This window comes from Cnephaeus nilssonii (assembly GCF_951640355.1).
Source record: "Cnephaeus nilssonii genome assembly, chromosome: 13".
In the NCBI taxonomy this organism is placed as follows: domain Eukaryota; kingdom Metazoa; phylum Chordata; class Mammalia; order Chiroptera; family Vespertilionidae; genus Cnephaeus; species Cnephaeus nilssonii.
Genome location: NC_137084.1, coordinates 41,263,317 through 41,277,551, shown reverse-complemented (window position 1 = coordinate 41,277,551; position 14,235 = coordinate 41,263,317). Strand labels below are relative to the sequence as shown.

The 14,235-nt window shown below is 41.3% G+C and overlaps 2 protein-coding genes across 2 annotated transcripts in view; both read left to right on the top strand.

Annotated features, from left to right (window-relative positions):
* LOC307110130 (uncharacterized protein) overlaps positions 1–14,235 on the top strand; it is a gene marked incomplete at its 5' end in the record, with an annotated part of 46,998 nt that overhangs the window by 23,779 nt on the left and 8,984 nt on the right. The gene's annotated exons all lie outside the window — the stretch shown is intronic.
* On the top strand, positions 7,005–8,017 carry LOC307109542 (olfactory receptor 51D1; the record flags this gene model as incomplete). Its single annotated transcript, XM_079788354.1, has 1 exon — positions 7,005–8,017. The coding sequence occupies exon 1, from the start codon at positions 7,043–7,045 to the stop codon at positions 8,015–8,017; it is 975 nt and encodes a 324-aa protein (XP_079644480.1). The 5' UTR covers positions 7,005–7,042.

Below are 14,235 nucleotides of genomic sequence, written 5' to 3'. Positions count from 1 at the left end.
TTCTGTTTCACCGGAATCTGGAGAAATGGCTGCCATGACAGAATAGGGAGTGGGTTCATTGAAACAAGCCACTTTAAACATTTATTGACCATCAACTTTTTGCAACACTTTGTGCTGGATGCTGGGATTACAACGGAGTCACACAGCCTCTGCTCCTAAAGAGCTCAGGATCAAGTTGGTTGTGTTACAGGGCAGTAAGGAGCTCAGAAAATTCCAGGGCAAGTGGAATAGGGAAACACAGGAAAGTTAAAACAAGGCCAAACAATGTGGGCAATTTGTAGTCAGTTTATAAATAACAAGCCATTATTTTTCCCAGACAAGGACACTTGAGAGCAAATGGTTAAAACCTCCCCAAGGAGAGAATGCAGAAAAGGAAGGGGGAAGGTGAAAAGAAAAAAAGGCCAGTTTTACTCACGAAGCAGAAAATCCAGCAGTTTCAAGGCTTGGCAAGATAAAATGGACAGGTGCTTCTCATGAATTCTGGGAAGGTCACAATAAAGTAAAAAGGGACCTTGATAATTAATCTGTACCAAAATATTCAGCAGAGGAATTCTGAAACCTATAGATAGAAGGATTTTGATGGTTTCAGGTATTACATTTAATTATTTAATCCATTTTGAGTTTATTTTTGTATATGACATAAGAAAGTGGTTCAATTTCATTTTTTCTATGTATCTGTCTAGTAACCACTTACAGAAGAGACTGTCTTTACTCCATTGTATCAGTATAGTCTTGCCTCCTTTTTCATAGATTAATTGACCATATACTAGTAAGTGAGGATTTATTTTTGGGCTCTCTTTTTTGTGCCATTGATCTATATACATTGTATCTGTTTTTATGCCAATCATACTGTTCTTTTTAAAAATTGAATTTATTGGGGTGACAGTGGTTAATAAAATTATATAGTTTTCAGGTACACAATTCTGTAATACGTCATCTGTATATTGATTGTATTGTGTATTCACCACACCCCAAGTCAAGTCTCCTTCTAGTACCATATGTTTTGATTATTGTAGTTTTGAAGTATAATTTGACATCAGAGAGTGTGATTCTTTCCACTTTGTTCTTTCTCCAGATTTCTTTGGGCTCTTTGGGGTCTCTTGTGGTTCCATATAAATTATTGTATTAGTTGTTTTAATACTGAGAATACCATTGGTATTTTAATAGGGGTTGCATTGAATCTATGTATTGTTTTAGGTAGTAAGGACATTTTAATAATATTAATCCTCCTAACCCATGAAAAGGTATATTCTTCCATTTATTTGTATATTCTTTCATTTCTTTCTTCAATATCTTATAGTTTTCAGAGTATAGGTTTTTCACTTTCTTGGTTAAATTTACTCCTAGGTATTTATGCTTCTGATGCAATTGTAAGTAGTATTGTTTTATTAATATCTCCTAATTATTCATTATTTATGTATAGAACACAACAGATTTCATATATTAATTCTGTATCCTGAAAGTTTGCTGAATTCATTTATTTTAATAGTTTCTTGGTGGACTCTTTAGGGTTTTCTATACTAGAGTATTATGTCATCTACAAATAAAGTTTTACTTCTTTCTTTCTAATTTGAATGCCTTTTATTTCTTTTTCTTGTCTGATAGCTGTGGCTAGAATATTCAATACCATGTTGAATAGAAGAGATAGTGATAGTGGGCATCCTTGCCTTGTGAAAATATTGAAACAAAAATATAGGGATAGAGTATTATTTTAAAAGCCATACCATGATCAAACTTACACAGTATTCTTATTACTGTAACAAGTAAAACACTGCTTGAAACGTTCCTTTGGAAATTAGCCATTTAAAAATGGAACCAGCATGGTGCTTGATGTTGCTACCAAAAATGTAAGGGGACCTTCCCATTAAACATGTCTCAATTGAAGTAATAGAAATGTGAGTTATGAGTGAACATCAACAAGAAGACCAATAATCTCTGCATTAAGAGGGAATTAAAAATGAATCTGTAAACCTCCTCCTTTAACTGTGCACATCAGTGTCCATCCCCCCTACCAAAAAGGAGGATAAGATTGCTCAGAGGTATGAAAAAAATTAAATTCATAATGTTAAATGCTTTAAGTTAAACAAAAGGAAAAGAATAGTCACTTGGAGAGTCTGCCTGCTCCATCAAGATTAGAAGTCAGGAAAGATCTCCTTAAGCAAGGATGTTTAAACAGACACCTGAAGGCTAAGTATTAATCAGAACAGGGAGTACAATTAATGTCCTTCCCATGGGTAAAAATATGTGAAAGCTGAAAGGTGAGAGAAGGCTTGGCACATTGTAGCCGTGGGATAATTTTGGTACATCTGGGACTTGGTATGCAAAAGGCAGGTAGACTTGCTGGTGATGGGCTTTAGACATACACAGAGGTGACTCATGGAGGCCTTATGAGCTGGGTTAAGAAGTATAATGCCTGATGTTGTTACCAAAACTTTTCATTCTATGTCACTGGGAAGGTACTACAGACTGACTTGTGCTTTGAAGGTCGCACTGGCCACAGTGTGGAGAGTGAATTGGTAGGAAAAATATTCAGGGAGGCTGGCCAGTGAACGAGTTATTCTAATGATCTAGGCAAGAGCTTATTTTGGCTTGAACTGGAGTGAAGACAAAGGAGATGGAGAAAAATAATCTAATTCACGAGTTATCCAGGAGGAAAACAAAGAAGACTTGATGATTTTTTAAAATTATTTTTCAATTGCAGTATAATTTCAATACCATTTTGTATTGGTTTCAGGTGTGGCTAGACAATTATATACTTTACAAAGTGTTCCCTTGGATTATTCCAGTACCACTTGACACCATACATATTTACTACAGTGTTATTGACTCTTTTCCATATGTTATACTTTACATCCCTGTGACTATTTTATAATTACCGATTTGTACTTCTTAATCCCTTCACCTCTTTCACCCAGTCCCTCAATGGCCCCTTCCCTCTGGTAGGGGGAGTTCACTGTTGGGGGACTGGGTCCACTCTCTGTGTTTATGAGTCTGTTTCAATTTTGTTTGCTCATTTATTTTATTCTTTAGATTACACATATAAGTGAAATCATATGGCATTTGTTTTTCTCTAATTGGCTTATTCCACTGGGTACAATACCTTTTAGGGCCATTCATGCTGTTGCAAATGGTAAGATTTCATTTTTTTAAATGTCTGAGTAATATTCCATTATATATGTACCACAGCTTTTTTATCCACTCATCTATTGATGGGCACTTGGGTTCCTTCTACATCTTGGCTATTGTAAATAACACTGCAATAAATATAGGGTTGCATATGTTCTTTCAAATTAGTGTTTCTTTTGATAAATCCCTACAGTGGAATTGTTGGGTCATAAGGCAATCCATTTTTAACTTTTTGAGGAACCTTCATACTGTTTTCCATGGTGGCTGCATCAATCTGCATTTCCACCAATAGTGCACAAGGGTTCCCTTTTTTTCTGCATCCTCACCAATACTTGTTTGTTGATTTATTCAAGATAGCCATTCTGACAGGTGTGAGGTGATGTCTCATTGTGGTTTTAATTTGCATTTTTCTAACAATTAGCCATGCTGAGAATCTTTTCATATGTCTATTGGCCACCTGTATGAAAAGGACTTGGTGCTTGACTGGATGTGTTTGGAGAGGGAGGTGAGAGAGAGACAGGAAGAAGGTGGAGAAGATGGTTTCTAGATTTCTGGCTTGGGCAACAGAATCATTTCTGTGACAAGGAACAAAACACACACACTGGGGCACAGACTGGGGACCAGAGATAATGAGCTTAGTTGGAGGTGCTGAGTTTGAGGTGCCTTAGGGACACCTAAATGGTGATGTCCTATAGATATTGCCATGCCTTGAGTTCAGGATATTGGTCTGAATTGTTTGGGAGATAAAAACTATGGGAGCAGGTGATATTGCTCCCACTCTACTCATGGTTACCATGTGGAGGGGAAAAGACAGAGGGTCGACCAGGGTCATAGCCTTGAAGAACTCCACTAGAAATGTGAGAAGTAAAGGACAGAGAGCCTCTCAACTAACTCCATCTTGTTGACATTTGTGTTCAATCTCTTCTATCTCCAAAATACACATTTTAAAAACTCTCCTTTGACCTATCAATTCTTCACATTGCCTATTTCCATGCTTCTCTTCAAGTACAAAATTATTTAAAAAGTTATCTACACCCAAGTTCTCCATTTCTTCCCAACACACTCCTTACTCTACTTCATTCAAGATTCTGTTCCTACCAGCTGACCTCACACTTATCCCAAGCTAACCAGTGACCTTCTCTATTTCCAGTCTATAAACTGCTTGATATCTCCGCAGCCTCTGCACTGCTGCCCTCTCTTCCTTCCCAATGTATTTTCTTCCTCTGGCTGTTGTAGCACTATCTCAACTGGATTTTCTCCTATGCCAGTGGCTCTTCCAGTTGTTTTGAATAATAATAATGAACACAAACGTTCACTGGAGAGTTGCTAGTATTTTCTTTTATTTTTCTCTTCAAACTGAGGCTAGGGGGGTCATACCATTAGTAAGTGGTTGGGCTCGGATTTGGACACAAGTCTGTTTCCTCAGAGAGACCTACATATAAAAACAACCATGCTACATTGCCTCATTTGTGTGTGTGTGTGTGTGTGTGTGTGTGTGTGTGTGTGTGTGTGTGTGTATGGGCACGCGCGCTGCAGAACTGAAGCGGGACGATTAGTGGTTCAAGGAAGAAAGCTGTCTTGAGAGAAAGGGAGAGCTAAGGGGCAGCATAGTACTGTGGAATGAGTTGATTCCTCAGGACCTTAAGGGGCTGCAACTCCCCAAGACTGCCACAAGAGGGCAGTATCAAGAAGTGAGAAGCTGCCTGAACACAGCTCTGGATACCCTTGGATAGTAACAATATCCTTGTCTGTGTGTTTTCTAGTGTGTGCCCACTCTGCCATTCCAGTAGCTCCTTTTTTTTTTCAGTGTGGGTCATTCCTTTTCTTCTGTCCAACCTACAGCACTTGCCTTCCCTCTAGTCTTCTGAGCTGGCCTTAGAATAGTAACAGAGCGCAGCCCCTTTGGGTAGAACTCAGGGCTCAGCTTTCCTGGGGCACCTGAGCAGAGCATGGCTCCCAGGGAGCCTGGAGTAATTCACTCTTCATTATCTCTCACACTCCCTAGGGTCCCAAAAAGCTATATATGGGCGGTGGCTTTGGACAGAGATACTGTAGGGGAGTGCGTTAGGCTCAGCTCAGGTAGGGTAGGTGAAGCTTGCCACAGAGACCTGTAGGATAGGAGGCATTTCTGAGGAAGCCTGGCCTTTGTGAGACAGCCTGGTTGCTTGGAGAGTCTGCCTGCTCCTACACCTCCCAGATCACAGAGGCCTGAATTCCAGACCTTATTCAGGGACCTACCCAAAGAGAAATTTCTTCAAACCACTGTGAGACCTATTCCGAACTTTCAACTCCCCAGTTCCAGCCTCCCACCCTTCACTGAAGAAACAAGGCAAGCGAAATTTATTTACCCAGGAAAAATATGTGTGGTGGTGGTGGTGGTGGTGGTGATTGGTAATGAAGAAGGAAACCGATGGCTGGAAGGGTAAGCTGGAGTCACACTGCGAATGGCCTTTAGTGCAGACCAGGTGATTTGAACTCTATCTTGAAGGCTTTGGGAGTCACCTTAACTTGCTAACTAGAAGCCTGAACATGGCAAGTTTGCTGTGTAGGTGGTAGTGATGTGAAAGGTAGATTGACACAGAGTGGGTTTAAAGTCAGGAAGGTGAGATAGGAAGCACTTTTCATAATCAGAGCAGAGTGGATGATGTAATGAGGTTGGGAGAGAGGGAGGGTGTGTTAAATAAGGGGAAAAGTCATAATAGATTCATTGGAAAACAAAATCACACCTGGAGGTGAAAGAGCGGAGAAATCAAGGTGGGACTAGATGGGACTGGATGTCTTGAGTGACAGAGTGTTTCCATTCAGAAAAGGTCCTCTTTGGGGCAAGATGGATATGAGGATAGGCTATCAAGTAGAAGTATGAAGAGGCAGCAGGTTATATGGGTCTGGATCTCAGGACAGAGGCTTAAAATAGAGTCGTCTGTGTATAGAAAAGAAATTGAGCCTGGGATGATATGGGTTCACGAGGGAGAGTAGTGGAGGGAGAAAGGTGTGCATGTGGACACCAGATAGCACCACCAGCCACATGGACTGATGTTCTTTTCATGTCTCAGGTGCATCTGGTTTACATGTTACACCCCAGACAAGCAGAATCTGGGTCTGACTGTTATGTGGGCCTTGAGAAATCCTGATGAAAGAGTCTGTTCTTTTCCTTTTTTTTTTTTTTTTGAGTCTGTTCTTTCTTCGGGCTAGAAATAACAGGTTTTTTTCACCCTCTCTCCCCCAGAACTCCAGATGAGCTTTTCCCAAACTTCTCAGATTAAAAACAAACCAGCTTGGGAGAAGGGTATAATGGCTTTTGTTGTTGTTGTTGTTGTTGTTGTTTTTAACTGGATTTCTGGATCCCTCTCCTGGAAATTCTGGAGTAGGACCTGGGGGTAAGTTCTCAGTAACTGCTTCAGATGAAGCTATCAGGGAAGTCTGAGAAATGCTGCTCAGGACTAAATAAAAATTTGTCTCTTGAAATCCAGTCCCAGACTCAACCCCTGATTCCTGCCCTAAATCAGATCAAAGTGGTCTTAAAGTCAACTACAGATTGGATCCAAACCAACCCTAACCCCACATGCATTAGAAGAGCTGGGGTTAGTGTAGATGGGAGGTTCTGTGCAAGGCAGTCTACTCTGTTGGGGAAGTGGCCAAGAGCAGTGCCCCTGGTCAGCTCTGGAAATTAAGAGCTGTTGAATATGCTTTCTGAGTGCGTCATCACACACTGAGATTAATGGGACCTCCAGGGAGGGATGCACAAGGAGAATTAGAGTAGAGGGAAGATGGAGTTCAGAATTAGTGTACTAGAAATACTCAGTCTTTCTCTTTGTTACTTCAGTACTTCAGTGCCCTGTCCTTATGTTTTTTCTCTCTGCTGAGCCACTAACTGAAGGATGTTTCTCTTTTTCACTTTTATAGTCGTTGGACTTGGATGCAAAAGCCTCAGCTCTTAGGTCCTGTCATGGCTACTCCAAATGAAACTGTGGTCCACCCAGCATACTTCCTGCTGGTGGGCATCCCTGGCCTGGGACCTAACACTCACTTTTGGCTGGCTTTCCCACTGTGTTTTATGTATGCTTTGGCCACCCTGGGCAACCTGGCCATCGTCTTCATCATCCGCATAGAAAGGCACCTGCATGAGCCCATGTACCTCTTCCTGGCCATGCTTTCCACCATTGACCTAGTCCTCTCCTCTGTCACCATGCCCAAGATGGCCAGCCTCTTCCTGACAGGCATCCAGGAGATTGAATTCAATGTTTGTCTGGCCCAGATGTTCCTTATCCATGCTCTGTCCGCCATGGAGTCAGCTGTTCTGCTGGCTATGGCTTTTGATCGCTTTGTAGCCATCTGCCACCCACTGCGCCATGCTTCTGTGCTCACAGGGCCTACTGTCGCCAAGATTGGACTAGCTGCCCTGACCAGGGGATTTGCCTTCTTCTTCCCACTGCCCTTCCTCCTGAAGCGGTTGTCCTACTGCCAAACACATACTGTCACACACTCCTTCTGTTTGCACCAAGATATTATGAAGCTGTCCTGTACTGACACCACGGTCAACGTAGTGTATGGACTCTTCATCATCCTCTCAGTCATGGGTGTGGATTCCCTCTTCATTGGCTTCTCCTACATCCTCATCCTGAGGGCTGTGTTGGAGCTGTCTTCTCGGGGGGCAGCACTCAAGGCTTTCAACACCTGCATCTCCCATCTCTGTGCTGTGTTGGTCTTCTATGTACCCCTCATTGGGCTCTCAGTGGTGCATAGGCTGGGTGGCCCTACCTCCTTGCTCCATGTGATGATGGCTAATATCTATCTTCTACTACCACCTGTGGTCAACCCTATTGTCTATGGAGCCAAGACCAAGGAGATCCGTTCACGGGTCCTCCACATGTTCTCACAGGGTGGCAGGTGAGCAGGTTAATCTTCCCAGTATCCTCAATTCCTACCAAATATGGGAGGACAAAGATCCTGTTCACTGTCTTGGTGATTGGATCATCCATCCCATTGGGCTGTCATTTAGTTATCTAAATGGATCTTGAATTCTGTTTCTAGGAATGTGTCAATATATGAGAACTTATGACTCAGTCTGAACCAGCCATCCTGGAGAATGGTTACCCTAGTGTCTCTGCTCTGGTGGCCTTGCCTTATTTCCCTCCTCCAACTAGAAAACATAGTTTTTACACAATAAGGCTATAAACGCCACAGCTCAGGATAATTCCAGTTTTGATATATGATTTTAATTATTATTGCTCCCATGAACTCATGTCATTAAAACTGTTTTGGTCATAAAGCTTCTTTTTTGAACCCCAAGTGGTTATGCAGTTTTTTGGGGGGTTGGGGGAAGGTGATAGTAATTGAAGAGAGGGGAGGGAGATGGTAACAGGAGATGAGATAGCTCACATGAAGTGTTTACATTTCTGTATGCATGTGGGTGTATTTATGTGGAAACTGCCAATGCTCATCTATGTGGCCCTACTGGAGATTGCTTTTCCATAAGAGTACTGTGTATTCTGAGTGTGGTAGTGAGTGTGGGTGTATGTGAGTGTGGTATATTTATGTGGGTGTATGTGATTTTTAGTGTGTGTGTGGTGTGTGTGAGTGTATCTGTATACATAAGAAATGGGCCAGTTGTGCAGTTGGTGAGTGTGATAGCTGTGACTTGGCATATATATATTTAATGAATAACAGATCTGATTGCACATTTATTGTGTTTATGTGGTTTCTGTTAGTTGGTATGTGATATGCACCTATTTGAGAATGTTGAACAATATCTTTATGAGTATCGGATGAAAATGTTGCCTCTATCTTTTCTTCATATTTGTAATATGGAAAATGTAGAGTGTAATATGTAGAATGTAAAATATTATATATTTTTAACAATGTAGAATATGTAATATGCATGAGTGTATGGAATGTATGGTATTAGGATGGCAATGTGATGTTTATCTTTGGGCATACGCCTGTTGTGCATAGTATTTGTGATATGAAATCATTTTGTGTGATACATGTGTCTTTAGTCACACGTAGGTGGAATGTAATGTCTGAAGGATATGTATGTACACACGTGTGTGTGTGTGTGTGTGTGTGTGTGTGTGTGTGTGTGTATGCAGTGTTTGTGAATACTGTATTTTAGGGCATATGTCTGGTGCATATACTTTAGGATACATTTCTTTTATTTTTAATTTTTTGAACTCTTATGCTTTCTAATAAAAATGAATCTTTTATTCCTGAAATGCTTGTATCTTCCTCTCCTTTTGCTCATATTCTCTTCTTCTACACTGAGATACAAAAGGAAATTGAAAAATTCTAGTCATGCTGTTGATGCAGGTGATACTTAGAGGTCATGGGTCTTGCCATTTTTCTCTTAGTGAATAGGTACCTCTTGACTGATTCCCACCTGATGTTCTCACTAATCTCATTCTCTCTCTTCCTTTCCTTCATCAAACCCTGTTCTCAGAGCTCTTCTCAATGCCACTTGCAGTGAAGCCTGATAAAACTATAAATGTTGGACTGCTCAAAGATATATGCATTTCTTTTTAAAAAATCTTTATTGTTGAAAGTATTATAGATGTTCCCTTCCCCCACCCCATCGACCCGCTCCAGCCCACCTCTGCCCCCCTCCCCAGGCCCTCACCATCCACTGTCCGCAGGACACATTTCCTTTGTGTGGTAGGTGTGGATTATATGGCACAAGAATGAGTACACTAACTGTGTTTCTGGGCGGTGATTATCGAATGATATCTCTATGTATTCGGGGTGGCAATAGGAAGTTAAGGTCCTGATTATGGAAGTAATTTCCAAATCTGAGAGCAATCTCAAAGGCCCAGTTTCTTGGCCTGGGCTCAGCATGGGTATGGCTCAGCCTCTGGAAGTGATAGGAGAGGAGAGTGCTACCTCTTTACATCTTCTCAGAGGCCAGACCACACCTTCTTTTTCCTGATCACATGATTTTAGGTGCTTCTGTTACCTCTTCCCATCTTTCCTCCCACACTTCCTGCTCTTCCTGAGGCATTGAACTCTCTAAATCCCTGGCCTCCTACCTCAATATCAGGTCCCAGTATCTTCTCCTCTCCCTTCCTTTTCTTGCTGGTCTACCAAATATGTTTAAATGTCATTGGTTCTAGGGAGGTTCTCGAAATCCCTCTGGAGAATCAGTGAACAAGAATGAGGCAGGGGGCGGGATGGGGGGCACCAATATGAGACTTTGTAAAGGCTCTGGCATCTCCTAGAAATAAGAAATGTTCACATTGATGAAAAAGTAAAAAATAAAAAAATTTTAAAAAATGTTCACAGTGAAGAAAACAATGTAGGTTCATTTGAAGCAGAGGAAAGAATACTAAAGTAGTACTTATGAGGTTAAAATCCTGAAAATATCATAAAGTGGTATACCATATAACCACCCTGGATCTCATTTCCTCTTCTGTGTAATGAGACACTATAATAGCGATGATGTTGTAAAGCTCAAATACTATGAACATCCTTTATAAGTCGCCAAGTATTGTAAACGTGCAATAAACTATTATATTCATGTTTGTTTTATTGCTTTAGGAAACATCCACCTTCTGGTCTTTGTGAATGGTGTCTCAGAATTGTGCATCACCAGTTTGGCCTGACTTATTGTCATTAATTAAAACAACTTTTTAAATTTATTCATAAATTGTTTTCATGAAGCTTCAGAGAAGTTGAAATTCATTTCCCTGTGAAATTCAAATTTACCAGTTAAATTCAATGAAAGCACAACCTTGCCAAGAAATTCCTTTAAATGTGGTCAATATCTATATCAAGAAAAGAGATATTGTGGGGATACAATGAGGTGCCATCTAGGTTAGGATCACTAGCTTTGATATTTAGGCATGTTACTTAGCTTACTGAACCTCAGTAATTTTGGAAACTGTAAGCACTGTAAAACAGAAACATACTGTAGCTCCTATGAGTGGTTGTGGGATTTAATAGAATAATAGATGTGAAAACACATGGAAAATAGAAAGTGATCAATAAATGTTGGTGCCAATTCAGTCATTCCTCACTTTAAGTCAGTGGTTCTCAACCTTTCTAATGCCGCGATCCTTTAATACAGTTCGTCATGTTGTGGTGACCCCCAACCATAAAATTATTTTTGTTGCTACTTCATAACTGTAATTTTGCTACTGTTAATGAATCCTAATGTAAATATCTGTGTTTTCTGATGGTCTTAGGCTCTACAGCAGCGGTTCTCAACCTGTGGGTCGCTACCACAGGTTGAGAACTGCTAGCAGGGTCGCCTAAGACCAACGAAAATAATTTTATGGTTGGGGGTCACCACAACATGAGGAACTGTATTAAAGGGTCACGGCATTAGAAAGGTTGAGAACCACTGCTTTAAGTCATTGGTAGTTCTTGTGACTTTAAGTGAAACGCTTGAAACGAAACTGATTTGACCACAGGCTAATTGATATAAGCAAGACTTAAGTTCCTGCAGCATCTCATCAATGTTATAACAAAATGACGTTGAACAAAATGACATTATGAGGACCTGCCATAGTTTTAAATAATAAAGCAAATAAAATAAGATATGCTTATTTTATTACAGGGGAAAATATTTAAAAGTATAGTCATTTTCACCCTTCATAACCACATTCTGTGCCAAGGCCAGAGCCAGTCCATATTGCAATGTTCCTGGTTTTAGATGAACTCATGGCTTTCTTTCTTAGGAGATCTGGGGACATCTCTGAGTCCCCTAGAATCTCTATATTTAAATAACTGGTGGTAAGTGCAGTAACTGTTGCTTGTTGGAAAACCTGGCTAATTGCTCACTAGATTAAAGGCTTCCTCTAGGCTCCCACAGGCTCTGTGCTTCCCTCTATCATAAAATTAGGGCTCTATATTCAATTGGATGTTTACCGCTCTGTCACAGAGCTTAAATAGTTATGTAACCTTTTGTTCATCCCCTGTTATAGAACTTAAATATCCATATGATAGTTGTATGTCTCACTTGAGGACAAGGACTAGGTTTTCTTATCTGCAGCACCGGGCATATAAGGTGCTCAATGGCTGTGGGGTTAAGGCCTTTCTGAGAGAGGGAAAGGCTGAGTGGTTTCTTCACTTTACGTAAACAAATTCACTCTTATTCCCCTACCTACTCTCATCTCTTCTTCCTTTCTCAATAAATTATAGTCCTTAAATTTTATAAAGTCCACAAAGTACTTTCTGCAGCTATTAATGATCAATTATGATCCAAACATAACATTATATTATAGACAGAGTTGGTTAAATATTCTCACTTCTGAGGCAAGATCCTTCTGTATTCTCCACTCATTATGTCATGAATCTTAAAGTTTTCTTGTCTAGCTGAAGTCACTATGGTTGACCCTAAGTGAGCACTGGATATGTGAAATCTAAGCTTTTCTGGTGGAACTTTCCCTAGCTTGCTCCCATGCATGTGCTGATCAGTGTTCAGCTGAATTTTTGAGGAGGACCCTCTACATATCTCTGGAGTTCTCTCTCTGTGTAGATCACTCATCTCTAATCCTCTGCATTCAAATTCTAGCTAGCTTGGTCTTCCTGAACTCTCAGCTCCATATCCTCAAGTGAAGGCGTCCTCTGTCTGGTCCTCCGCCCCTGTGCCACAGCATGAAAACTCTCTTAAGGCTGTGAACTGAGGAACCACAGGTTCACCTCATGTGTTTCCCATGTTTCGGGGCTCACTGTCCTTCATTGCCTGATATCCAGTATCTCCCAAACCATTGTTTTATGTATATTGTCCACTTTAGGTCTCTTTGGGTGAATGTTATGTTCTGTTACTCCACCTTGGCCAGCAATGGAAGTTCCTGGGTTATTTTTAAAGTCTTCACACAGTGTAAGTCTAAGTGGGAGGTTGTGGGAGGTGGTTCAAGGGAGATGACAAGTGTCAGGCTGCAGGTGTGAAGGTACCTGGAGCCCTTGTAATCTCACATTTTGATGTGGTCTGAGTTGAAATGACCTGATTCGACATTGTCTGTTTGTGCACAGCTTAAAGTCAGCACACCCTGTGTTGTGAATTTAAAACTTACAGTTGCAAAATTAGTCAGTAAAAAGTAAGAAGAAATCAACTAGAATTCACTTTGCTTTATTTATAGACATGTTTTTAAAAAAATTATTTAAATATGTAAGGTATTTACTTTCACATTCAAATTGTTCTCCAACTCCCTAAAATGTTCTCTCGCTATTTTTGTCCTTAAGAGAGAAAGCAGATGTCGTTGGTCTTATATGGCTGGTGTTGGTGTTAGGGGAGGATTAAAGAAATCACATTCTCCTTCCTCAGCCAGACATTCAGAAACCCAAGACTAAAGAAGAAGGCAGAGGCATGGTCCCTGGGGACCACTGGTATGAATTAACTAGACACAGGACCCAAAGGCTGGAGACAAAGAAGATGAGCTTTGGGGGAAGGCAGATGGGTCAATTAGGCTTAGTAAGGACCCAACCAGGTGCCACCAATGGAAAGAAGGTGGAGGACAGAGAAAGCTTCAGGAAGGTGATGAGCTGGCACTTAATCATGGGGTCTCCCTTAGAGCGTATGTAGCCTTTTCTCTGGCTGAGTTTGATGAACCTCGGAAGAAACTTGGAGAAAAGCCCCTCACATAGACCATGGACACACAAATGAGTTTTTTGTAGCCTTCCCTTGCTCATTTCCCCTGTCTAACTTCACATTTGGAACTGGCGCAGGGCCCATCTGAGGAGGACTCTAGGGATCTCAGCTCTTTCTGCTCCTCCTTCCCCATCCCTCAGGCATACCTTCCCTGGACACAGAAGCCAAGAAGGACACAGGACCCACAGTTGGCTACTGAAGGGTACCTGCTCGTAGACCCTCTGGGCAGCACTCCTCCCCGCTGCAGGGAGAAGCAGAGGGAGGAGGAGATAAGACAGGGAACAAATAAATAACCCTGATCAGGGAGGTCCCAAGGAGGGAGCAGAGACAGAGAGGGCTGCACTGCAGTGTAGCTGCCAGACCTCTTCTGGAAAAGTACTGGAGAAAGGGCACAGGTTCCTGCAGTGCAGCTGAGGTGAGTGCAGGGAAGCAGGGGTACATCCAAGCATAAGGGCTGCTTGTAGATAGGGGTCTCCCATTAGACCTGCTGAGTGAATGAGAAATCAGACTGAAGAACCAGAATTATA